The sequence below is a fragment of the Triticum dicoccoides genome, chromosome 2A (assembly GCF_002162155.2).
Source record: "Triticum dicoccoides isolate Atlit2015 ecotype Zavitan chromosome 2A, WEW_v2.0, whole genome shotgun sequence".
Taxonomy (NCBI): domain Eukaryota; kingdom Viridiplantae; phylum Streptophyta; class Magnoliopsida; order Poales; family Poaceae; genus Triticum; species Triticum dicoccoides.
The window spans coordinates 560,593,814-560,621,728 of record NC_041382.1 but is presented as its reverse complement, the minus strand read 5'-3'; the positions used below and the strand labels follow the sequence as shown (position 1 = coordinate 560,621,728).

The window sequence follows — 27,915 nt, the reverse complement described above, 5'->3', positions numbered from 1 at the left end:
GATGCAGGCATAAAGGTGCAGAAGAAGAATAACTATCTTTACCCGGGGTGGTCCTAAAAGTCGGCAGCTGAGTTTGTGAAGAATCACCAGAGGAGGAACGAGCAATCTCCTGCAAAAGTGGAATTATAATCGAGTGACTTATAAAAGTAACTTGTTTATCAGAGTTAAGGTTTAAAAGAACCTCATTTTGGTGTTTCCGAGGGGTTTTTGGTAAGAAGGAGGGTAACTCATCATCTCCATCGGCCCGGGTCTGACAGCGGCTCTCATGTTGCTGTTGTTTCAAAAGAAAATGAGGATCTAAATAAGCCAAGGGGTGTGAAAACCTTACTTTCCGGGTTACCCACCGAAGTTTCTACCTTGGTAAAGGTTCTGAGTCAGAGGAAATAATATTTATCTCTTCTTCAACTGCCTGGCTGGCCCCCGTGTCCTCCTGGTAATAGTCAGTGTCAATAAGGTTGTTAAAAAGTAGGCCAAGAGAGTCAAGGGCTACCTCCGACTCAGAGGTGTCATCCAGCTTGAGTAAGTCAGAAGCAGTTGTTTTCTTCCTAGACTTTCTGGCGATTTTCTTGGCCGCTAATGCAGCAGCTCTAGCTTTTTTGGCAGCCTCATGATCATATTTGGCCTTCCAAAAGTCAGACTTAGCCTGTAGAAAAATAACATGTTGAAACTCATGCAAATACTTAACTGCTGAGGAAAAAGGAGTCCAGAAGATTTACCTCTGGTGTCGGGTTAAGCTTGCAGAAAGGATTCAACCCTACTATGCTACAGTCTTCATATTTGCTGTTGACGAGGGTGGTTGACATTTCAACAATAGCTTCTTCGGTTAGACGCAAGGAACTATGATGTCATGGATTGTCTGTTCCTCTGGTATAGTTGCACATCAAGTCAGATCGGCGGCTCAGAGGGATGATCCGCCATGCGATCCAGCAGCAGATCAAGTCAAGTCCAGTTAAGCCATTTCCTAGCAAGCTTGAACCGTTTTGATTTTTGGGGTAAGCTTCTTGCGTTCAGCGGCAGAAAGTTTGTCAGGGAGTAAATATTTAGCATTAAGAAGCTCAGCGTGATAACCCGGCATTGGATTTTCATAAGCCGGCGACGTATCCTTGCAGTAGAACCAGGTTTGGTTTCAATCCTTGGGATGGCTTGTCAAGACTACTAGAGGAAAGACAACATCCCGTCTGCGTTGAATCGAAATCCCGCCAAGTTCCAAGCTGGGACCGTTGGTGTACTCGTTCTGGCGGTTCAAGTAGAAGTATTCTCTGAAGAGTTCAATAGTAGGTTCATCTTGAAGATAAACCTCGCAGAAAACTTGGAAATTGCAGATGTTTGATATGGAATTGGGTCCAAGGTCTTGTGGATGAAGCTTGAAAAAATGCAGAATGTCTCTAAAGAATTTTGAGCCGGGCGGCGAGAAACCCCGGTTCATATGATCAGTGAAGACGATGATCTCACCATCCTTTGGCTGAGGTCTCTCTTCGGCCGGGTCAGGGGCGCGGTAAGACATGACACTCTTCTCTGGTAAGTATCCGATAGTGACAAAATCCTTTAGAGTATCCTCGATGACTGTGGAAGGGACCTAGTTGCAAGTTGTCATCGTCTTCGGCGGCATGGTGAAAAGACAATCTAAAAGGAAGTAATTTGCCGGCTCAAATTAGGTGGTGGAATTGCAAGCTAATGATTGTAGTACAGATGTATAATGGCGGTTTAAATAAGGGCTAATGGTATATACGGGGAAAATAAGCCGGCATGGTAAACCGCCATACCTAAAGATATTCAAGAGTTGCCAGCAACGAAAAATTGGCTAAGTACTGAGATAAACAAGTTTCACAGGCTGCAGCTATTATTTTGGATCAATGGCTGTTCAGGAAAAGGAAAATAAATCTAGACTTAAAAGTCGGTACAAATGAGTTCATGAGCTTGCACAAGGTTTTTTCTTCCAGGAAAGGGGATCTACTGATATCAAAAGTGGAAACAAACGACTACCGCATTGGTTTAACGCCATTTCCATATTAAAGGAGCTCGTGGTACAGCCTGGAAGATGAACTACGATGAACTACGAAGAACACAGAGAAGCTCGCAAACTCTAGTGCGGATCTAAGGTAGGAGAAGGCAGAAACTTACCGCCGCAGATCTGCTATGGAGGATTGCCGCCGTTATCTGGATCGACTCAGGTTGATGCAGCGGCCGAGGTTGAGGAAGACGAGGTGCTCTGCGGCGGCGATGGAGCTCGAGCAGTAGAAGGGTTGCGAGGGAAAGAAGAAAGAAGGAGAAAAATGGGAGATGGCTTTCGGATCCTATTTATAAGGAAACAGGGAACGTGCAGGTGCGAAATACGAGGAGACCGAAAATATGGTCATCCAACTACCAGGACGCCTCGATTCTCGGGATAATCATTAAGATAAAGATCCGTTGAGATATATTAGATAAAGTGTGAAGTAATGGCAGATAACGTCATGGCGAGTTATCACAAATCCTGGAGATGACGTCATGGCGGGTTACAAATTTTCGCACGATAAGGAGCAAAAGATTTCCTATAAGTGTTGAAGATTGACATGAACCAGTTCAAATCAATCTGGGGCCTAATGTTGGGGATATGACTATTAGGTATGACCCGCCTAGGAGGGGCCGGGTTACACCTATGGTGATTCATGAAGCCCAAGTCAGCTCTGGAAGATGGCAGTTCAGTTAAGGGCCCAAAACCCAAAGGTGACTCAAGGCCCGTAGAGATAAACCGACATATGTACATAACTTGTATTGTAAGGTAGGAATAATTAGAGACCAAGCCGGACACTATTTATGAGCCGGCCGGGACTCTATGAGCCGCTGGGCGTCAGCCTCTGTATATAAAGGGATGACCCGACGACGGTTCAGGACAAGTAACCACAGATCGGAAGCTAGGTCAAGCGGATTCGCTCCTTAGCAATCGAAACATAAGCAATACCACCTCAAACTGGATTAGGCCTTTACCTTCACCGCAAGGGGCCGAACCAGTATAAACCCTCATGTCCTTTGTCCCGTTTTAACCCCTTTAAGCTTCCTAGTTGCAATGGCTCCACGCTTAAGTCCTTTCACTAGGACATCTGCCGTGACAATTCCACGACACTGGCCGAAGGCTTTACAAGGGCAATATCAGGGTCATGTTAAGAATCACACCACCATTCTTGAAGCAGTCGCATCATAGGATCTTTGGATTTGGCATGCCCGGGTCTCACACTGACATCAATGTGCCGCAATGATCGTCGTTGTTTGCGAGGCTGATTGAAGGAAAAGCTCCTCCTTGCCACTATACTGTCAATGGACATGAGTACAACATGAGCTACTATCTGGTTGATGGTATGTATCCTCCATGGGCTACCTTTGTCAGCACCATCTCAAACCTAGTTGGCTAGAAAAAGTCTCACTTTGCCCAAAGACAAGAAGCAGCTAGAAATGATGTCGAGAGGTCATTTGAAGTTCTTCAGTCCCATTTTGCAGTTGTTCGTGGACCTGCAAAACAATGGGATCCGGAGACCTTGTGGGAGGTGATGACATGTTGTGTGATCATATACAACATGATCATCAAGGATGAGGGTGACAACGCTGCTGCAACTTTGGAATTTGAGAACATGAGTGGTCTTATCCAACTTCCGGACGAGAATTCGACCACATTTGAGGAGTTTATTCAAATGCATCAACAAATTCGGCATCGACCAACTCACGAGCAGCTCAAGGAGGACCTGATTTAGCATCAGTGGGCGGTGAAAGGAGACAACAATGTTGGGATATAAAATATTTGAAGTTTTTTAAGTTTAAACTAGTGTTGCATGCGGCCATTTGAACTTTCGTGCCCTTTGCATGTGGCTACTTGATCGTGTCAACTGGGGGGAAATCTGAAAGCCCAGATGTATGCGGCTACGGTTACTATTTCCCGCATCCGACTAATGCGGTAAGGTTTTTTGCGGGTTACCGTTGGAGATGCCCTAAGCACCCATCCTGGGAGTCGGTTGTGGTGTTGGGTTTCCCATCCCCTTAATTTTTCATCTAAAAAGGTTGGTACCCTAAGTGTTGCTAAAACCTAATTTTACCAAAAAAAATGAATAACATTTTAAAAATACTCATTTGAATTTGATTACAGTCTAAAGTTATTAAAAATATGCAAATATTTTCAATGTGTACATGGTTTTAAATGGGACTCTGTGCCATTTAGCGCAACGTGACCTCGTTTCGCTGGATGTGCTTCCCCCGTAAGAAAGGGAAACAATTCGCTGGATGTGGTTCCCCTAAAAAAAGACAAATTGCGAATCAATCTGTAGTTGAGTTGGTTAGGTGGACAGTGGTATCCCCAACCCACCAGGGTTCAAATCCTGGTGCTCGCATTATTTCTGGATTTATTTCAGGATTTCCGGGGATGCGCTTTCCGTGGGAGGAGACGTTCCCGTCGAAGACGAGGCGCCTACGGTGACTTCGTAAATCTCAAGATGATATGCCGGCTCAGTCTCTCGGAGGTGCTCATAGGGGTAGGGTGTGCGTGCGTGCGTTCATAGGGATGAGTGTATGCGCGTGTATATGAGCGCTTGTGTCTGTACTGATGCTCAAAAAAAAAGACAATTCGCTGGCTGTGGTTCCCCTAAGAAAAAAATTAATTCGCTGGATAGCCGATCGTGGGGATCCGCAGGCGCCGCCCCTCCCCTGCGGCAACCACCTACCCCTTCCCTGCTCCGCTCCGCTCCCGCCTGCCACCACCACTCTACGCCGCCGCCATCCCCCGCGACAGCCCGCTGCCCTACACCTCCCGTCCTGCTCCGGCCACCACGACTCTCCTCCATCGTCATCCCCTGCGACAGCCCCCTACCCCACACCTCCCGTCCGGCTCCGGCCACCATGATCTCCTGCGGCGGTCCCCTACCCCACACCTGCGACAGCCCCCTATCCAATACCTGTCGTTCGCCGCTGGCCACCACACCATCCCTTGCGACAGTCCCCTATCCAATACCTGCCGTTCGCCGCTGGCCACCACACCATCCCTTGCGACAGCCCCCACTGCAACCCCTGCCATCCGCCGCCGGCCTCCATCGCTCTCCTTCGTCGCCACCTCCACTGCCTGGGCTAATATGCCTGGCTGCGTTTCGGGCGAAATAATCTTGCGGGAGACGGACTTAATTTGCTTCTGTTCGTGCGGCAGGCGCAGTCTAAAAGGAGTAATTTTTTTTCGAAGGAGTCTGTCTGTTGAGAAGTTGTAATCAGGATCCTCTTCCTCTCCTCTAATAATCTCCTCTTCCTCTCCTCTAATAATCTCCTCCCTTTTGTAGGAATTGTGCAATCGGGGAAGAGAAAAGATAGGTCTAGGGCACATCTAGATATGCTCTAGTTATTGCACATCTAAGTGAGTGAATCAAGCATAAAGAGGAAAGAAAAAAAGAAAAAGAAAATATCCACACGAATCACAATGTAAGATCAATGACATAAGACTTAGATGTGCAATACTTATGGCACATCTAGATGTGCCTTAGCAAAACTGAAAAGATAAATTTCTGTTTGTGCGGCGAGGGCTGTTCAAAAGGAGGAATTTTTTCTGGGTCTATTAAGGAGTTGTAATCAGGATCCTCCCCCCTCTCCTTTAATATCTCCTCCCTTCTGGACTAGAGCTGGCCTTAATAAATAGAGAGTCGGAGGAGTAGGAAGGGGCCCTCGTCGATCGAATAAGTTGGCATCCCTGATTTGATTTTTGCCGGTGATTAGTCTCCTTTGTTGCGCCGGCCTAAATAAGCAGAGGAGGAGTAGTAGGGGGATTCGAATATGGGCAGATCAGGCATCCGCCGCTTGTCGCAGATCCAATAAGGTCGATCCAAATAGTTCAGGCGTCTCATCATCAAGAACAGTTTTTTCAACAAGACCAGTTGATCTGATCAGCCATGATGAAGAAAAGACGTCACCGCAGAAACAATGTAAGTTTTGTTTCTGTTGTGCCTGATTGATATTTGTACTATGTACTAGTACAAACGAAAGGTTCTTCTAAAGACTGATTATTTGTTGTTCCAGGTAAATGCAACACAGAAAGCAACCCTCAACAAAGACGCTGCTGGCAGCGAAGAAGTCGGAGACAGGCTTAGCAAGCTGCCTAATGACATTCTACTCAACATTCTGGAGAGGGTGGACACGCTCGATGCAATAATGACCTGCATCCTATCAAAGCGAATGATGAAGCTCTACACCAAGCTCTCGCAGTTCTTCCTAAGTTGTAGTTCCATTCTAGGTCACAATGTTAGAACCAACAGTGAATATGTCAGAACCAACAGTGCTGTGGCTCATGTAACGGATAATATCTTGAGCACAAAGAGTCCGGAGATCACCATTAGCAAACTCAAAATCAGATTCATCTTGATGCAACCTGATTGTTACACAATTGACAAATCTGTCGCCCGCACCATGGCAACACAGAAGGTTGGTGCAGCTGAGTTTGAGATCATAACAGAGAAAATTCATAAGAAGTGTTCTCCTGCCGATCTCCTCTATCATGCGAAGCAGTTCAATGATTTTTTCAGTGCTTGTCTGGATGCATTTGCTGGCCTCAAGCGCCTGTGGCTGCGCAATATGAGGTTTGGTGAACTAGACATACCCAACATCCTCACCACTTGCAAGCTCTTGGAGTCTTTGCATTTAACCAATTGCGACTCGGGGATGAATTCTGTGGTGCAACTAGAACATGCTAAACTTACTGAGCTCGAGGTCGAGTATGGGAAATTTGAGATAGTTGAGCTGACATGTCTACCAAAACTCCAACGGGTGAGCTATAAGGGCTGGTTCAACTCTCATAAAGGTCCCCTGTATTTTGGTTTTGTACCACAGCTTTCAAAGCTGAGGCTTGCTAAAATTGGCACCCGACCAACTAGGACTCTTGAGTTAAGTCAGCTCCTTGGTAATGTTCCTTACATAGGCAACCTGCATCTGGATTTTCAAAGTGAAAAGGTACTAATTAGCCATTTGAATCATACCTGTCCATTCTCACTCTATATATGATGGTTATATGTAATACTCCCTCCGTTCCATATTAAGTGTCGCTGATTTAGTACAAAGTTGTAATAAATCAGCTACACACAATATGGAACGGAGGGAGTAACAGTAGTAGCTTAAGTTGGTCTTCTCCACCAGTTGAGAATGTGATTTATATGCAACTTGCATTCAGTTTGTAAATTGTTTTTCCTTTCCCAGATTTGGGTTCTGCCAGAAAGCCCGAAGCTGCTCAGGCCTGTGCTCAGCCAACTACAGCAGGTGAATCTGGACAATCTTTCTGAAGGATGTGATTTAGCTTGGCAATGTTTATTATTGAAGCTGCACCGTCCCTAAAAGAGCTCTGCATCACAGTCTTGGATCATTGGTGCAATATGGTGATGAGAGACAAAGAGTTCCAGAAGAACAATGGTTTCTGTGAAAAGGCAGACGTGGAGTGGAAGCCACCCCCCTGATTTCAAGCACAAGAATCTGGTTAAGCTCACCATCTATGGCTTCCAACCTGACGACATCTTTGTGCGATTCATCAGGTGTGTCATGGAACATGCGGATAATATGGCAGAGATATCTCTGCATGACAGGAAGAAGGTATGTCTGCGCTGTGGTGTCTTGGATCCTGAGATGAAGTACCCATCGAGATATCACTGAAGAATTGGGGAGGTCTTTGCCTGCTATGGTTCGCTTCTGGACGTAATTAACAAAAAGAGATGTACTACCTAGTATTAGTACTAGTTTGCAAATCCTCTGAACTATAATTTAGTAGTACTCTTGCTTTCCTTTGAATTGAAGCTATGTGAAGTGTTTGTCTAATGGAGAAAATATTTAGTAAATTTTTAGAGTATTTTGACATTTTTGGATTGGGATAAGCTCATAGATACTCCCTCCGTCCGAAAATACTTATCCGAGGAATGGATGTATTTAGATGTATTTTAGTTCTAGATACACCATTTGTATTCATTTCTATGACAAGTATTTCCGGACAGAGGGAGTATGTGGCTGCATGAGGTTAAAATTGAGCGCTTGATGCGTTGGGACAAGTTGACATGCTCACTTAATCTTTATGCATACCAGTGTAGAAATAATAAGGGGATAATGCATTGCAATGATTTACGCATTGTTGTATAAAATCAGAAAAAGAAAGAAGAAGCTGTTGGGAGCTCGACACTTTGAATTCCCATTACAAAGAATCGATCATCTGTGACGATGGCTGGGGAAAATTTTGAGAGGAGTCACTTCACAGGGCAATGCCGCTGTCCGGCGTTTACTTCCATTGGTTGGCGACGGTGTCGGCGAGGTCGATGACCCTCTGGGAGTAACCCCACTCGTTGTCGTACCATGCAATGACCTTACCATGTCGTCTCCCATGACCATGCTGAGCGACGCGTTGATGGTGGAGGACACGTCGGAGCACCTGAAATCAATGGACACGAGCGGCTCATGGCCGACGTCGAGGATGGCATTGAGCTCGTTGGCCGCGCCGTCGTGGAACGCCTGGTTCAGCTCCTCGTCGAGGGTGTTCTTGGAGACCTGCACCACGAGGTCGACCACAGACACGTTTGGGGGTGGGCACCCGGAGCGATCCCGTTGAGGCCTTGACATGTTTGGCCATCTCCAGGACAGATTGTTGATCATGTCACCAGAGCACTAGTGATTTGGCCATCTCTAATCAGCCCATAGAACTTTCAATGCAAATTGGTTTCCTGCAGTTGCTTATCTGAACAAGACACATGTTAAGTTTTTTCTTAAGCTCTTCAAGGCTAACCTTGTGGTGCTCGAGTGTTGAAAGGCCTTGTATTCCATTCACATGCTGCCACTCTGTTGATCTGTTTCATCATGTTCAAATTGTCCTCTGAACTGAAACCTGATGCACAGATAATCCAGCGGATCCATGGCTAATACCCCCTTTTAGTTCAGTTATTAAAACCAAACCAGCCATAAGCACTACAGCACGGACGACATTACGAGGCATTCTAAAACGCCTCTGTAGGACGCAAAAATGCCTCTGAATGTTTTTATTAGCGTTTCCCAAAACTGCTAGAATTGGTCGCGAAGGGAAAGGCCAATTGAGGCATTTTTCCATAACGCCTGCAAGATCTGGCATTTCCAGATTCGCCAGAAACGTTGTTCTCGGGCGTTTCCTTAAATTGCCACTAAAGCTTCAGACGGAGATACTATTTTCTCTGCTATGGGATAAAAATACAGGTCCCCCTGTCCTGCGCACCCGTAACTTAACTGTACACGCCTACACGCACCCTACCTAACCCTTGAATACAATGTAATAGCGAGAGAGCATTCACCTGTTAATCTGCTTTCTGAAATGGTACCCATCTTTCCTCCTTTTAAGTACGTTCAACTGTTACTCGCTATCCGGTATGGGACTAAAAATTTAAGTTAAAATGTCGCGCGAGCAAGCTTCAGACGGAGATCTTATTTTCTCTGCTATGGGATAAAAATACAGGTCCCCCCGTCCTGCGCACCCGTAACTTAACTGTACACGCCTACACGCATTGTATTCCATTCACATGCTGCCACTTTGTTGATCTGTTCCATCATGTTCAAATTGTCCTCTGCACTGAAACGTGATGCACAGATAGTCCAGCAGATCCATGGCTAATACCCCCTTTTAGTTCAGTTATTAAAACCAAACCAGCCATAAGCACTACAGCACGGACGACATTACGAGGCATTCTAAAACGCCTCTGTAGGACGCAAAAATGCCTCTGATGTTTTTATTAGTGTTTCCCAAAAATGCTAGAATTGGTCGCGAAGGGAAAGGCCAATCGAGGCATTTTTCCATAACGCCTGCAAGATCTGGCATTTCCAGATTTGCCAGAAACGTTGTTCTCGAGCGTTTCCTTAAATTGCCACTAAAGCTTCAGATGGAGATCTTATATTCTCTGCTATGGGATAAAAATACAGGTCCCCCCGTCCTGCGCACCCGTAACTTAACTGTACACGCCTACACGCACCCTACCTAACCCTTGAATACAATGTAATACCGAGAGAGCATTCACCTGTTAATCTGCTTCCTGAAATGGTACCCATCTTTCCTCCTTTTAAGTACGTTCAACTGTTACTCGCTATCCGGTATGGGACTAAAAATTTAAGTTAAAATGTCGCACGAGCAAGCTTCAGACGGAGATCCTATTTTCTCTGGTATGGGATAAAAATACAGGTCCCCTCGTCCTGCGCACCCGTAACTTAACTGTACACGCCTACACGCCTTGTATTCCATTCACATGCTGCCACTCTATTGATCTGTTCCATCATGTTCAAATTGTCCTCTGAACTGAAACCTGATGCACAGATAGTCCAGCGGATCCATGGCTAATACCCCCTTTTAGTTCAGTTATTAAAACCAAACCAGCCATAAGCACTACAGCACGGACGACATTACAAGGCATTCTAAAACGCCTCTGTAGGACGCAAAAATGCCTCTGAATGTTTTTATTAGCGTTTCCCAAAAATGCTAGAATTGGTCGCGAATGGAAAGGCCAATCGAGGCATTCGCCTGCAAGATCTGGCATTTCCAAATTCGCCAGAAACGTTGTTCTCGGGCGTTTCCTTAAATTGCCACTAAAGCTTCAGACGGAGATCCTATTTTCTCTGCTATGAGATAAAAATATAGGTCCCCCGTCCTGTGCACCCATAACTTAACTGTACACGCCTACACGCACCCTACCTAACCCTTGAATACAATGTAATAGCGAGAGAGCATTCACCTGTTAATCTGCTTTCTGAAATGGTACCCATCTTTCCTCCTTTTAAGTACGTTCAACTATTACTCGCTATCTGGTATGGGACTAAAAATTTAAGTTAAAATGTCGCGCGAGCAAGCTTCAGACGGAGATCTTATTTTCTCTGCTATGGGATAAAAATACAGGTCCCCCCGTCCTGCGCACCCGTAACTTAACTGTACACGCCTACACGCATTGTATTCCATTCACATGCTGCCACTTTGTTGATCTGTTCCATCATGTTCAAATTGTCCTCTGAACTGAAATGTGATGCACAGATAGTCCAGCAGATCCATGGCTAATACCCCCTTTTAGTTCAGTTATTAAAACCAAACCAGCCATAAGCACTACGGCACGGACGACATTACGAGGCATTCTAAAACGCCTCTGTAGGACGCAAAAATGCCTCTGATGTTTTTATTAGTGTTTCCCAAAATGCTAGAATTGGTCGCGAAGGGAAAGGCCAATCGAGGCATTTTTCCATAACGCCTGCAAGATCTGGCATTTCCAGATTTGCCAGAAACGTTGTTCTCGAGCGTTTCCTTAAATTGCCACTAAAGCTTCAGATGGAGATCTTATATTCTCTGCTATGGGATAAAAATACAGGTCCCCCCGTCATGCGCACCCGTAACTTAACTGTACACGCCTACACGCACCCTACCTAACCCTTGAATACAATGTAATACCGAGAGAGCATTCACCTGTTAATCTGCTTTCTGAAATGGTACCCATCTTTCCTTCTTTTAAGTACGTTCAACTGTTACTCGCTATCCGGTATGGGACTAAAAATTTAAGTTAAAATGTCGCACGAGCAAGCTTCAGACGGAGATCCTATTTTCTCTGCTATGGGATAAAAATACAGGTCCCCTCGTCCTGCGCACCCGTAACTTAACTGTACACGCCTACACGCCTTGTATTCCATTCACATGCTGCCACTCTGTTGATCTGTTCCATCATGTTCAAATTGTCCTCTGAACTGAAACGTGATGCACAGATAGTCCAGCGGATCCATGGCTAATACCCCCTTTTAGTTCAGTTATTAAAACCAAACCAGCCATAAGCACTACAGCACGGACGACATTACGAGGCATTCTAAAACGCCTCTGTAGGACGCAAAAATGCCTCTGAATGTTTTTATTAGCGTTTCCCAAAAATGCTAGAATTGGTCGCGAATGGAAAGGCCAATCGAGGCATTCGCCTGCAAGATCTGGCATTTCCAGATTCGCCAGAAACGTTGTTCTCGGGCGTTTCCTTAAATTGCCACTAAAGCTTCAGACGGAGATCCTATTTTCTCTGCTATGAGATAAAAATATAGGTCCCCCCGTCCTGTGCACCCATAACTTAACAGTACACGCCTACACGCACCCTACCTAACCCTTGAATACAATGTAATAGCGAGAGAGCATTCACCTGTTAATCTGCTTTCTGAAATGGTACCCATCTTTCCTCCTTTTAAGTACGTTCAACTGTTACTCGCTATCCGGTATGGGACTAAAAATTTAAGTTAAAATGTCGCGCGAGCAAGCTTCAGACGGAGATTCTATTTTCTCTGCTATGGGATAAAAATACAGGTCCCCCCGTCCTGCGCACCCGTAACTTAAATGTACACGCCTACACGCCTTGTATTCCATTCACATGCTGCCACTCTGTTGATCTGTTCCATCATGTTCAAATTGTCCTCTGAACTGAAACCTGATGCACAGATAGTCCAGCGGATCCATGGCTAATACCCCCTTTTAGTTCAGTTATTAAAACCAAACCAGCCATAAGAGTCAGCTGACCCTAAACCAAAACAAAACCATGGCTTCCCCCACGGTCGCACTAACCAGATGCACCACTGAATGAATGAAAACAAGAAGAAAACGACCATCTCTGTTGATTTTGAAATCCCCCAAAACCCTACTTAGAACAGAGTAATCAAGCACATAGTGGTTCACTTCTCACACAGAATCGGATGTGGTTACGAACCTGCACGTGTCGCCGGCTCCCAACGCTCAGTTAATGCCGCTGATCGCCATCCGTCCCGCGGCCGTCGTCGTCAGGGAGAGAACTGAGGGGGGCGCGAAGACAGAGGCTGGGTGGGTCGAAGGCTCGAAGCAGATGAAGGAGCTAGCTGGGTCGAACCGGTCTTGGTCCCACTCGTCAGGCGCCACATTGGCAAAACCACCCATGGCCGCTTATAAGGCTGGTTGCAATGGGAGTATCATATACTCAATCCATATACTTGTATAATGCATATGGTACTGGTGTATAATACTACCTCCCTTTGTTCCTAAATATTTGTCTTTTTAGAGATGTCAAATGAACTATCACATACGGATGTATATAGACATATTTTAGAGTATAGATTTACTCATTTTGCTCTGTATGTAGTCACTTGTTGAAATGTCTACAAAGACAAATATTTAGGAATGGAGGGAGTATCATATACTATTACTCCCTCTATTCATAAATATAAGACGTTTTAGAGACTTGTATGGTCAGTCTAGAACGTTTTATATTTGTGAACAGAGGAAGTATCATGTAGTACTTTATTTATTGCCATGTATGACACATACTCCTAGTAGCATAGCATTTATTATGATACGCTATCATGATATGATACTCAATCCTCTCTTTCTCTATTTAATTCAACGACACCTCATCAAAATTGTCTATTCCCTCCGTTCCTAAATGTATGTCTTTGTAGAGCTTCCACTATGAACCACATTCGGATGCATATAGATGCATTTTAAGTGTAGATTCATTCATTTTGCTCCGTATGTAGTCCATCTAGTGGAATCTCTACAAAGACTTATATTTAGGAACGGATAGGAATGGAGGGAGTAGTTGGCATGCATGCATGATACTGGAGTATGATACATTACAACTAGCCTAAACTCGCTCGAATCACGAACCCGCCCGACCCTCTCCGGCTCTCTCCCCCACCCCCGTCTTCTCCCACGCTCCAGAACCTTGTTTTGCTATCTAGTCACAGGACTCCCTTGTCAAGATGGCCGGCGAGAGTAGCACCAGGCGCCCCCTCTTCGGCGGCGCCATCTCCACCGCCTTCCCCGCCCGGTTCCAGGTACTGCAACGCCCTTCTCCATCGCACACATCGCTTGCTCCCCCTCCTCCTGCTCCCGCTGACGCCGTTTCTGTTTAGTTTTGGTACTGTTTGGTTTGGTCAGGATGTGAGAAACATTCGCGAGGTCCCCGACCACCAGGTTCGTCCGATTCCCCCTTACATGGTCTCGTTTGGAGCGCGTTGGTTGGTGTTGGGGATCGTAGCAGAAATTTAAAATTTTCTACGCATCACCAAGATCAATCTATGGAGTAATCTAGCAATGAGGGGAAGGAGAGTGCATCTACATACCCTTGTAGATCGCTAAGCGGAAGCGTTCAAGTGAACGGGGTTGATGGAGTCGTACTCGTCGTGATCCAAATCACCAATGATCCTAGCGCTGAACGGACGGCACCTCCGCGTTCAACACACGTACGGAACGGAGACGTCTCCCACGCCTTGATCCAGCAAGGAGGAAGGAGAGGTTGAGGAAGAGAGTCCAACAGCAGCACGACGGCGTGGTGGTGATGGAGTGGCAGTTCTCCGGCAGGGCTTCGCCAAGCTCACGTGGAGGAGAAGAGGTATTGGAGGGGAGGGGCTGCGCCAGCAGGGGAAGAACTTCGTGTGTTGGCTGCCCCTTTGCCTCCACTATATATAGGGGGAGAGGGAGGGCTGCTCCCCCACCTATGGTTTCCACCCTAGGGGTGGCGGCAGCCCCAATCCCCATCTTGGGGTGGCGGCCAAGTGGGGGGGAGAGGGAGGCGCACCAGGCATGGGCCTTAGGGCCCATTTGCCCTTAGGGTTTGCCCCCTCTTCTCTCTAGGCGCATGTTCCTTGGTGGGGAGGCGCCCCAGCCCACCTAGGGGCTGGTCCCTTCTCACACTTGGCCCATGTATGCCTCCGGGGCCGCTGGCCCCACCTGGTGGACCCCCGGACCCTTCCGGTGGTCCCGGTACACTACCGGTGATACCCGGAACACTTCTGGTCGCCAAAACCATACTTCCTATATATCAATCTTTACCTCCGGACCATTCCGGAACTCCTCATGATGTCCGGGATCTCATCCGGGACTCCGAACAACATTCGGTAACCGTGTACATACTTTCCCTATAACCCTAGCGTCATTGAACCTTAAAGTGTGTAGACCCTAGGGTTCGGGAGTCATGCAGACATGGCCGAGACAACTCTCCGGTCAATAACCAACAGCGGGATCTGGATACTCATGTTGGCTCCTACATGTTCCACGATGATCTCATCGGATGAACCACGATGTCAAGGATTCAATCAATCCCGTATACAATTCCCTTTGTCTATCGGTACGATACTTGCCCGAGATTCGATCGTCGGTATCCCGATACCTTGTTCAATCTCGTTACCGGCAAGTCTCTTTACTCGTTCCGTAACACATCATCCCGTGATCAACTCCTTGGTCACATTGTGCACATTATGATGATGTCCTACCGAGTGGGCCCAGAGATACCTCTCCATTTACACGGAGTGACAAATCCCAGTCTCGATTCGTGCCAACCCAACAGACACTTTCGGAGATACCCGTAGTGAACCTTTATAGCCACCCAGTTACATTGTGACGTTTGGTACACCCAAAGCATTCCTACGGTATCCGGGAGTTGCACAATCTCATGGTCTAAGGAAATGATACTTGACATTAGAAAAGCTTTAGCATACGAACTACACGATCTTTGTGCTAGGCTTCGGATTAGGTCTTGTCCATCACATCATTCTCCTAATGATGTGATCCCATTATCAACGACATCCAATGTCCATGGTCAGGAAACCATAACCATCTATTGATCAACAAGCTAGTCAACTAGAGGCTTACTAGGGACATGGTTTTGTCTATGTATCCACACATGTATCTGAGTTTCCTATCAATACAATTCTAGCATGGATAATAAACGATTATCATGAACAATGAAATATAATAATAATAATAACTAATTTATTATTGCCTCTAGGGCATATTTCCAACAGTCTCCCACTTGCACTAGAGTCAATAATCTAGTTCACATCGCCATGTGATTAACACTCACAGGTCACATCGCCATGTGACCAACATCCGAAGAGTTTACTAGACTCAATAATCTAGTTCACATCACTATGTGATTAAATCTCAATGAGTTCTAGGTTTGATCATGTTATGCTTGTGAGAGAGGTTGTAGTCAACGGGTCTTGCCATATTCAGATCCCTATGTATTTCGCAAAACTTTATGTCAAATCATAGATGCTGCTACCACGTTCCACTTGGAGCTATTCCAAATTGTTGCTCCATTATACGTATCCGGTATCTCTACTCAGAGCTATCCGGATAGGTGTTAAGCTTGCATCGACGTAACTCTTTACGTCGAACTCTTTATCACCTCCACAACCGAGAAACATTTCCTTATTCCTCTAAGGATAATTTTGACCGCTATCTAGTGATCTACTCCTAGATCACCTTTGTACCCTCTTGCCAGACATGTGGCAAGGCACACATCAGGTGCGGTACTCAGCATGGCATACCGGATAGAGCCTATGACAAGAGCATAGGGGACGACCTTCGTCCTTCCTCTTTCTTCTGCCATGGTCAATCTTTGAGTCTTACTCAACTTCACACCTTACAACTCAGGTAAGAACCCCTTCTTTGACTGATCTATTTTGAACTCCTTCAAAAACATGTCAAGGTGTGCGTTCTTTGAAAGTATCATCAGGCGTCTTGATCTATCTCTATAGATTTTGATGCCCAATATGTAAGCATCTTTATCCAGGTCTTCCTTTGAAAATCACTCTTCAAACAACCGTTTATGCTTTCCAGAAATTCTACATTATTTCAGATCAACAATATGTCATCCACATATACTTATCAGAAATGTTGAAGTGCTCCCACTCACTTTCTTGTAAATACAAGTTTCTAGCAAACATTGTATAAACCTAAAAGCTTTGATCACTCCATCAAAGCATATATTCCGACTCCGAGATGCTTGCTCTAGTCCATAGAAGGATTGCTGGAGCCAGCATACCTTTTAGCATCCTTAGGATTGACAAAAACCTTTTATTGTATCACACACAACTTTTTCTTATGAAAACTGGTAAGAAAACTTGTTGTTGACATCCATCTGTCAGATTTCATAATCGAAAAATACAGCTAATGCTAACATGATTCCGACGGACTTAAGCATCGCTACGGGTGAGAAATTCTCATCGTAGTAAACTCCTTGAACTTGTGAAAAGACTCTTTCCCACAAGTCGAGCTTCATAGACGGTAACATTACCGCCCACGTTCGTCTTCTTCCTAAAGATCCATTTATCTCAATGGCTCGCTGATCATCAGGCAAGTCCACCAAAGTCCATACTTTGTTCTGATACATGGATCCTATCTCGGATTTCATGGCTTCTAACCATTTGTGGGAATACGGGCCCACCATCGCTTCTCCATAGCTCGTAGGTTCATTGTTGTCTAACAACATGATATCTAAGACAGGATTACCGTACCACTCAGGAGTAGTACATATCCTTGTCGACCTACGAGGTTCGATAGCAACTTGATCCGAAGCTTCATGATCACTATCATTAACTTCCTATTCAACAGACGTAGGCGCCATAGAAAACATCTTTCTATGTTGCATCACTCTCTGGTTGAAGTAAAGGTTCGACAACCTCATCAAGTTCTATCTTCCTCCCACTCAATTCTTTCGAGAGAAACTCCTTCTCGAGAAAGGACCCTTTCTTAGTGACAGACAATTTGCCATCGGATCTGAGATAGAAGGTGTACCCAACTGTCACCTTTGGGTATCCTATGAAGATGTGTTTGTCCGCTTTGGGTTGGAGCTTCTCCGGCTGAAGCCTTAAGCATCGCAGCCCCAAACATTAAGAAACGACAACTTTGGTTTCTTGCCAAACCAATGTTCATACGACGTCGTCTCAACAGACTTATATGGTGTCCTATCTAAAGTGAATGTAGCTGTCTCTAATGCATAACCTCAAAATAATAGCGGAAGATCGGTAAGAGACATCATAGATCGCACCATATCTCATAAGATTCAATTACGACGCCCGGACACACCATTACCCTGTGGTGTTCCAGGTGGCTTCAACTGTGAAACAATTCCACAATGTCTTAAGTGTTTGCCAAACTCATAACTCAGAAATTCACATTGATCAGATCGTAGGAATTTGATTTTCTTGTTATGATGATTCTTAACTTCACTCTGAAATCGCTTGAACTTTTCAAACGTTTCAGACTTGTGCTTCATTAAGTAAATATACCTATATCTACTCAAATCGTCAGTGAAGATGAGAAAATAGCGATATCCACCACACGCTTCAATTCTCATTGGATCACACGCATCAGCATGTATGATTTCCAACAAGTCACTTGCCCATTTCATTGTACCTGAAAACGGGGTCTTAGTCATCCTGCCCATGAGGCATGGCTCGCATGTGTCAAGCGATTCAAAATCAAGTGACTCCAAACATCCATCGATATGGAGTTTCTTCATGCATCTTACGCCAATATGACCTAAGCGGCAGTGCCACAACAAAGTGGTACTATCATTATTAACTCTACATCTTTTGGCGTGAACATGTGTATATTCTCTAACTTAAATGAATAACAGTATTGCAATGAACATGATCTAATCATATTCATGCTCAACATAGACACCTGATAACATTTATCTAGGTTCAATACTAATCCCGAAGGCAGATGGAGCGTGCGATGGTGATCTCATCAACTTTGGAAACACTTCCAACACACATCGTCACCTCGCCCTTAGCCAGTCTCCGTTTAGTCCGTAGCTTTTGTTTCAAGTCACCAATAATAGCAACTGAACCGGTATCCAATACCCAGGTGCTACCAGGAGTACTAGTGAGGTACACATTAATAACACGTATATACTTTGAAGTTGCCAGCCTTCTTATCTACCATGCATTTGGGGTAATTCCGCTACCAGTGACCGTTCCCCTTACAATAGAAGCACTTAGTCTCGGGTTCGGGTTCAACCTTGGGTTCCTTCACTGGAGCGGCAACTGGTTTGCCATCCATGAAGTTTCCCTTCTGGCCCTTGCCCTTCTTGAAACCAGTGGTCTTGTCAAACCATCAACACTTGATGCTCCTTCTTGATTTCTACCTTTTTCGGTCTTAAGCACCGCGAACAGCTCCGGGATCAACTCCATCCCTTGCATGTCATAGTTCATCACAAAGATCTAGTAGCTTAGTGATAGTGGCTAGAGAATTCTATCAATCACTATCTTATCTGGAAGTTTAACTCCCACTTGATTTAAGTGATTGTTGCACCCAGACATTCTGAGCACATGCTCACTAGCTGAGCTATTCTCCTCCATCTTGTTGGCTAAAGAAGTTGTCAGAGGTCTCACATCTCTCAACACGGGCATGAGCCTGAAATCCCAATTTCAGCTCTTGGAACATCTCATATGTTCTATGGCGTTCAAAACATCATTGGAATCCCGATTCTAAGCCGTAAAGTATGGTGCACTAAACTATCAGGTAGTCATCAGAATGTGTCTGTCAGGTGTTCACAACATCCACAGACGACGTTGTAGGGGTTTGCACATCGAGCGGTGCATCAAAGACGTAAGCCTTCTGTGTAGCAGTGAGGACACTCCTCGGACTACGGACCTAGTCCGCATCATTTCTTACAATATCTTTCAACTTAATCTTTCTCTAGGAACGTATTGAAACAGGGAGCTACAACGTGAGCTATTTATCTACAACATATTTGCGAAGACAATTTAGACTATGTTCATGATAATTGAGTTCATCTAATCAAATTATTTAATGAACTCCCACTCAGATAGACATCCCTCTAGTCATCTAAGTGAAACATGATCCAAATCGACTAGGCCGTGTCCGATCATCACGTGAGACGGACTAGTCATCAACGGTGAACATCTCATGTTGATCATATCTTCTATACGACTCATGTTCGAACTTTTGGTCTTCCATGTTCCGAGGCCATGTCCGTACATGCTAGGCTCGTCAAGTCAACCTAAGTGTTTCGCGTGTGTCCCGAGGCCATGTCTGTACATGCTAGGCTCGTCAACACCCGTTGTATTCGAATGTTAGAATCTATCACACCCGATCATCACGTGGTGCTTTGAAACAATGAACCTTCGCAACAGTGCACAGTTAGGGGGAACACTTTTCTTGAAATTTTAGAGAGGGATCATCTTATTTAAGCTACCGTCGTTCTAAGCAAATAAGATGTAAAACATGATAAACATCACATGCAATCAAATAGTGACATGATATGGCCAATATCATTTTGCTCCTTTTGATCTCCATCTTCGGGGCTCCATGATCATCATTGTCACCGGCATGACACCATGATCTCCATCATCATGATCTTCATCATCGTGTCTTCTTGAAGTTGTCTTGTCATCTATTACTTCTACTACTATGGCTAACGCTTTAGCAATTAAGTAAAGTAATTACATGACGTTTAAGTTGACATGCAGGTCATAAATAAATTAAGACAACTCCTATGGCTCCTGCCGGTTGTCATACTCATCGACATGCAAGTCGTGATTCCTATTACAAGAACATGATCAATCTCATATATCACATATATCATTCATCACATCCTTTTGGCCATATCACATCACATGGCATATGCTGCAAAAACAAGTTAGACGTCCTCTAATTGTTGTTGCAAGTTTTTACGTGGCTGCTATAGGTTTCTAGCAAGAACGTTTCTTACCTACGCGAAAACCACAATGTGATATGCCAATTTCTATTTACCCTTCATAAGGACCCTTTTCATCGAATCCGATCCGACTAAAGTGGGAGAGACAGACACCCGCTAGCCACCTTATGCAACTAGTGCATGCCAGTCGGTGGAACCAGTCTCACGTAAGAGTACGTGTAAGGTCGGTCCGGGCCGCTTCATCCCACAATGTCGCCGAATCAAGATAAGACTAGTAACGGCAACTAAATTGACAATACCGACGCCCACAACTGCTTTGTGTTCTACTCGTGCATAGAAACTACGGATAGACCTAGCTCATGATGCCACTGTTGGGGATCGTAGCAGAAATTTAAAATTTTCTACGCATCACCAAGATCAATCTATGGAGTAATCTAGCAACGAGGGGAAGGATAGTGCATCTACATACCCTTGTAGATCGCTAAGCGGAAGCGTTCAAGTGAACGGGGTTGATGGAGTCGTACTCGTCGTGATCCAAATCACCGATGATCCTAGCGCCAAACGGACGGCACCTCCGCGTTCAACACACGTACGGAACGGAGACGTCTCCCATGCCTTGATCCAACAAGGAGGAAGGAGAGGTTGAGGAAGAGAGTCCAACAGCAGCACGATGGCGTGGTGGTGATGGAGTGGCAGTTCTCAGGCAGGGCTTCGCCAAGCTCACGCGGAGGAGGAGAGGTATTAGAGGGGAGGGGCTGCGCCAGCAGGGGAAGAACTTCGTGTGTTGGGCTGCCCCTTTGCCTCCACTATATATAGGGGGAGAGGGAGGGCTGCGCCCCCACCTAGGGTTTCCACCCTAGGGGTGGCGGCAGCCCCAATCCCCATCTTCGGGTGGCGGCCAAGTAGGGGGGAGAGGGAGGCGCACCAGGCATGGGCCTTAGGGCCCATTTGCCCTTAGGGTTTGCCCCCTCTTTTCTCTAGGCGCATGGGCCTTGGTGGGGAGGCGCCCCAGCCCACCTAGGGGCTGGTCCCTTCTCACACTTGGCCCATGTATGCCTCCGGGGCCGCTGGCCCCACCTGGCGGACCCCCGGACCCCTCCGGTGGTCCCGGTACACTACCGGTGATGCCCGGAACACTTCCGGTGGCCAAAACCATACTTCCTATATATCAATATTTACCTCCGGATCATTCCGGAACTCCTCGTGACATCCGGGATCTCATCCGGGACTCCGAACAACATTTGGTAACCACGTACATACTTTCCCTATAACCCTAGCGTCATCGAACCTTAAGTGTGTAGACCCTACGGGTTCGGGAGTCATGCAGACATGGCCGAGACAACTCTCCGGTCAATAACCAACAGCGGGATCTGGATACCCATGTTGGCTCCTACATGTTCCACGATGATCTCATCGGATAAACCACGATGTAAAGGATTCAATCAATCCCGTATACAATTCCCTTTGTCTATCGGTACGATACTTGCCCGAGATTCGATCGTCGGTATCCCGATACCTTGTTCAATCTCGTTACCAGCAAGTCTCTTTACTCGTTCCGTAACACAACATCCCGTGATCAACTCCTTGGTCACATTGTGCACATTATGATGATGTCCTACCGAGTGGGCCCAGAGATACCTCTCCGTTTACACGGAGTGACAAATCCCAGTCTCGATTCGTGCCAACCCAACAGACACTTTCGGAGATACCTGTAGTGAACATTTATAGCCACCCAGTTATGTTGTGACGTTTGGTACACCCAAAGCATTCCTACGGTATCCGGGAGTTGCACAATCTCATGGTCTAAGGAAATGATACTTGACATTAGAAAAGCTTTAGCATACGAACTACACGATCTTTGTGCTAGGCTTCGGATTAGGTCTTGTCCATCACATCATTCTCCTAATGATGTGATCCCATTATCAACGACATCCAATGTCCATGGTCAGGAAACCATAACCATCTATTGATCAACAAGCTAGTCAACTAGAGGCTTACTAGGGACATGGTTTTGTCTATGTATCCACACATGTATCTGAGTTTCCTATCAATACAATTCTAGCATGGATAATAAACGATTATCATGAACAATGAAATATAATAATAATAATAACTAATTTATTATTGCCTCTAGGGCATATTTCCAACAGTTGGTTCGTTCCCTTATTGATAGATGTGTGTGGTTCTGCTGCGTAACCAGGAAGTTTTCGTCAATCCCACCCGTGAAGAGCGCCTCATCTTCGAGCTGCTCGACCTCAAGGGCGAGGTGGAGGATGGCGGCAGCGCGCTCTGGTTCCTGCGCGACGTCGCCAACGAGCAAGATGCGGGTGATCTCTACTCCTAATGGAGGAGTCCGTACGTCGTTTCGTTCGTTCGCTCCATCTAACAAAGCCTCGACACCCTCACCGCTAATTCCGTCGTATCCCATCTGGCTCAAATATTGAGATTTGTTTCCATCTCTACTCCTAATGGAGGAGTCCGTACGTCGTTTCGTTCGTTCTCTCCATCTAACAAAGCCTCGACACCCTCACCGCTAATTCCGTCGTATCCCATGCTCAAATATTGCGATTTGTTTCCATATATGTGGCGATCCTAAATTTCCTAAATCCCATCCCTTCCCGTTTCCTTTTTTTTGAAACTCTAGCCACGATGCTCCATCTCAATCTCTCTCGCATCAGCAGAGATCCCCTCGTATCCCATCTGGCTCAACAATTACAATTTGTTTCCGGGTGTAGCGATCCCAACTTTTCTAAAGCCCACCCCTTCATGTTTCTTTGTTTCTGAAACTCTAGCCATGATGATGCTCCATCTCTATCTCCCTTTCATCGGAGCAGACTGGTTGGATGCCTGTCGATGGCCGAGGATGGCAGCTATGGTGGCGAGGAGGTGGCAGCGGGGTGACAAGGCGGAGTGGCCGTGTAGCATGCGGTGAGGGAAAGTAGTCAAGGGCAGGCTCATCGGCATCCACCTCGACTTCGGCGGTGGCGAGAGAGGCTCACTACTTAAATTTCATGGTGCTGGTTGCCTTGCCAAGCTAGGCACGTGCCTGCATTCGTGTTTCAGATCCTAGGGTGGAGCGTGCAGTAGGCCTCGCCCCGACGCTGCTCCGCCGGGTGGTTGGGCTGCTAGCGGCACAGTCTGGCGCGCGAACATTACATGAACGCATCAACCCAGTTGCTTCCGAATAGAAGCTTGGTGCACCTCATCGAGGCATGTGGTCTGTCGCGGTCTCCCTGGCGTCCAGGACAGCGGCCATGGAGCACCTCGTCGAGGCATGTGTTCTGCCATGGTGGTGGTGCAAAGTCGGCGTGGTCAAGGTGACATAGGCCGTGTTGGACCCGACATATGATGGTATTCCATCAACGGCAAGGTCAGCACTCTGCCTGATGTATCCTGTTGTACACCGCTTTTCTGCAGTTCTATGACGTCAACGCGCTCCGCGAGCGGCAGTCGGCACTTTCTCCATGGCACAAAGGTGCTCGACGTGACCCAACAGAGATCCGAGCTTTGTGTTTGGCTCCCTCGCTCGATCACCCAACGCCGTCGGCAAGCACACCTTCCACGGACGGGACGACGGCCTAACGTGTCCGACAGTCTGGTTAATTCCGATGCACAGAAATCTCAGCGCATGCCGGTACACTGCTGATGCTGCCCATGTCTCGGATCTGTCCCCGTCTGAGTTTGCCATCTCAATCTATTTACTTGGTGATGCTAGGGTTCAAATCTTAGGGGTAATTCGTTAACCATAACAAGCCAATTGAAGCCTGTTAATTCTAGGACCTTTTAGATGCTCATGAGTTGGAATCAGGGGTATTTAGTGAATATTTTCTTTTAATCCGAATTACTCAAATACACACGTGAGTTAATTCGGCCATTAAGCGAGGGTTTCGTAAGGACTGGTACGAATCCGGGGATTGTATAGTTTGTGTCGTGAAGCTGGTTTATGTTGTAGAGCACTGTAGTCTGCCGTTTTCTGCAATTCATTTCACAGAGGAGTTTATAAATCTTACTCACTAATTGAATGTTCAATTCTGAAACCTAGACAACCAGCTGTACTGTGTAGTTCTGCAAGAACTATAGGTGCTAACTATGGCCATGGTGTGAAGTTTTGAATTGAACATTTAATTGTGATAACTTCATGTGAGGGTTATCAATTGCTTGCATGAAATAGTTTTGTAATTGTACCTTCGTTCTCGTAAGTCCCTTACAGAACGGCGAATCAGTCGGTCTGATGGTAACCTGGGCTAGCGTTTTCGAGCGTAAATACTTATTGCGTAGGATTTGAGACCACATGCCCTCCGGCTCTGTTTTGCTCCGTTTACGAGCTGTAAGACCTTTACGATGATACTTTCTGGATTTTTAATAAGAGGGACGCATGCATCATCATGATGCAGAGGCCGGGGCTACCTCCATTTCCAAAAAAAACAGTTACAAGCTTGGGATCCTACTATACTATTCATATGGCGCTATGTATTTTGCTTTTTATGCAACATTGTTATACATTTCCTACCTCTATGTCTTATGCTAGAGGTAGGATGTCTTATGCTAGAGATGTCTTACATGGTTTAATTTCCTTTTCTCTGTTTGAGAAATAATTGTAATCCTAGGTATCTTGATATAATGGTTTCTGAAGGCATACAAATCACACAACTTTCCTTGGACGCTGATCTATCAACACATATTCATCACCATATCACAATCTACAACACTGTAATCCGAGGTGCTGGTTTATTTCTAATACTCATATATCAGAGTGTGAGTTATTTTCCAAATAAATTTTTTCTGTGCAACATAAATATTTTATTATTATTCTATAGGAAAGTATATGACATTCCTTCCAAGAATTAATTGTTCTAATGATAGTAGAGGGCCTCCATGCACAGGGTAACGATTAAAGCTTTGGCCTTACACGGTAATTTTGGGAGCAATGCTAAGTTGCTAACTTATATTTTGCCATTATAGTTTGTTTTGTAGGCCTCATTTTTACCATATTGGCATAGGTTAATACACAATTACATTGTGGTCATATTATTTGAAATGCTTTTTTTGTTCGATAGAATTGTTTCAACCTTGCGACCATTCAAAGAAAATTATACTGTCACCCAGGCCAAAGAGGAGGGGCCATATGGGGAACACGCATCAACCACCAGGGATGAAACCCCATCGCGGCCGACGACCAGACAATCAGCCAGAACGTGACCAACTACGAATGCGGCAATGCCTCTCACCGGTTGGAGACGAGCGGACGGGAGAGGATGTGCAAGATCCGACAGAACACCACCAGATTTGGTAAGTAACGTAAAAAACCAAGATAACAAGGAGCGGTATTTTAATGGTTGGAGAGGCGGGGATCACTAATAGATCAATGTTTGTATTCTTGTTGCCATATGGGGAACACGCATCAACCACCAGGGATGAAACCCCATCGCGGCCGACGGCCAGACAATCAGCCAAAATGTGACCAACTACCAATGTGGCAATGCCTCTCACCGGTGGGAGACGAGCGGACGGGAGAGGATGTGCAAGATCCGACAGAACACCACCAGATTTGGTAAGTAACGTAAAAAACCAAGATAACAAGGAGCGGTATTTTAATGGTTGGAGAGGCGGGGATCACTAATAGATCAACGTTTGTATTCTTGTTGCGTTGGTGTTGAAGAACGAGAGATTTACCAACGACAAATAGTGTACGTATGTATCTTACTTTTCTTATCGACAACACAATGAAATGTTTGCATAATTTGAAGTTTTAACCCATGGCAATGCACGAGCATAAGCTAACAAACTAATGTCTACTTGAAAAACGATGTAAGCATTTAATGTATTGCAAGAAATTTGTGTGGACCTGTCTGCTGGAGTGGAGGCCCAGCCAGACTCTCTCAGTGTTGGCGCCTACTACTTGGAGCGGCGAGCGGCAGTTAGTGGATGGCGGAAGAGCCCTGTCGCCGTGCAGCTTGGAGGGGGAACGCGACGCCCTCGGCACCAGAAATCGGCCTAGGATGGCAGATCGATGGTGCGGCTCGCCTGTTGTTGGCACCGAAAATCGGCCTGGGATGGCCAGATCGACGGCACGGCTTGACGGCGGTCGGAACCGGCTGCTCACCCGGACACATGGCGGGGAGTGGAGAAGGCGGGCGAGATCTCGATGGAGGGGTTGGGAGGTGCCGATGAGCATGGAAGGGAGGAGGCAGGGACATGCCAGGGGGAAGATGTGGCGGCCAGGACATCGTGGCGGAGAGGGATAGCGGGGGCAACGTCATGACGGAGAGAAGGAGTGGGAGGGTGAGAGAGGGAGGGGTGCGTGCAGTGAGAGAGTGGTTGAGGTGGTACGCAGGGTAGGTAAGCTAAAAACTAGGTATGTGAAAAATAATTTATTTTTCCTTATGTTTATTAATATAAAATATCATTTATATATGTTTATATATTTATATGTAATTTCGGATAGCCATTTTTTGCAAATAAAATCAGTTGTGTTAGTCTCAAATTTGTTTTCATATACTATAAATATATACTTATATAATGTAGTAAAAATTTTATTCCAGTTTTGTTTGTCGGAGATAAGAAGTGATGGATTTGGATGATGTTTTAAAAATATTAACTGCCATTAGCGTGTAAAATTTAACATGTGTTATGGCAGAATATTTTAGATGCCCATGGCAACGCACGGGCATTCTACTAGTAACCTGGTAATGTCCTGGCTTCACTCTGTGAATAGCTTGGCCACTTGGCCCTATAAATTTCGATTCATTGCCATTAAACAACAGTTCTCCCTGCTTGGCTTTCTGTCCAAAACAACCGTATTCTTCTTTCGACAATAAAAGCAGCTGTACTCACGAATTCTTTGCCTGCTTCATGTGCATTGAATGGTCATGAACTCACGGTTGTTAAATTTCCGATCCAAGTGGATTTTACTCATGTTGGTAACTTACCTCTTTTTTTGTCGGTTAGCTGGTCGAGCACTCTGGGACAGTTGAGCTAGCTGGTCTGCGCTCCGGCGAAGCACCTGCAGTGGCTGGAACTGCAATTGGCAAGCTGGTAAGCAAACGTCCTGTGCCATATCCAGATTACCCTGCTCCTTGCCTTCAATCGACCTCCAGTTGATTAGTTTCCACCTGTGCTTCCCTGGATATGATACCTTTAATTGCACAAGTCAGCTCGGTCTCATAATTTGATATTTCTGTTCCTTGGCATTCATTATATGATGGCCACTTCACACCAGCAGTGAATAAAATTTACTTAAGGATCTCACGCTTGATTTCGGCATCTGTAGGCTGTTTCAAAAGGGAGGCAAGGCAGAGAAGCACAGAACATTGTTCGGGTGAGTACACCCATCCCTTGGAATTATGGTTCAACAGTTAATGTTTGCTTTTTCAACTGAGCATTGGGCTACCTTTGCAGCTTTACTTGGCAAACATACGTCTCAAGAATGCAGCAACTGATGTAGTTATCACCGCCAGTGGCGGAGCCAGGATTCGAGTATAGGGGG

General features: G+C 45.7%; 1 protein-coding gene and 2 pseudogenes across 1 annotated transcript; 2 read left to right on the top strand and 1 right to left on the bottom strand.

The window, feature by feature from the left end:
• The first annotated feature begins 5,502 nt into the window (after positions 1 to 5,502).
• On the top strand, positions 5,503 to 7,810 carry LOC119359583. The gene is made up of 3 exons (XM_037625716.1): positions 5,503 to 5,924; positions 6,019 to 6,945; positions 7,189 to 7,810. The coding sequence occupies exons 1-3, from the start codon at positions 5,892 to 5,894 to the stop codon at positions 7,321 to 7,323; spliced, it is 1,095 nt and encodes a 364-aa protein (XP_037481613.1). The 5' UTR covers positions 5,503 to 5,891; the 3' UTR covers positions 7,324 to 7,810.
• A 349-nt stretch (positions 7,811 to 8,159) lies between these two features.
• Positions 8,160 to 12,895, bottom strand: LOC119357953 (annotated as a pseudogene).
• An 821-nt stretch (positions 12,896 to 13,716) lies between these two features.
• The window catches only part of LOC119357952, a 15,581-nt pseudogene continuing 1,382 nt past the window's right edge, over positions 13,717 to 27,915 (top strand).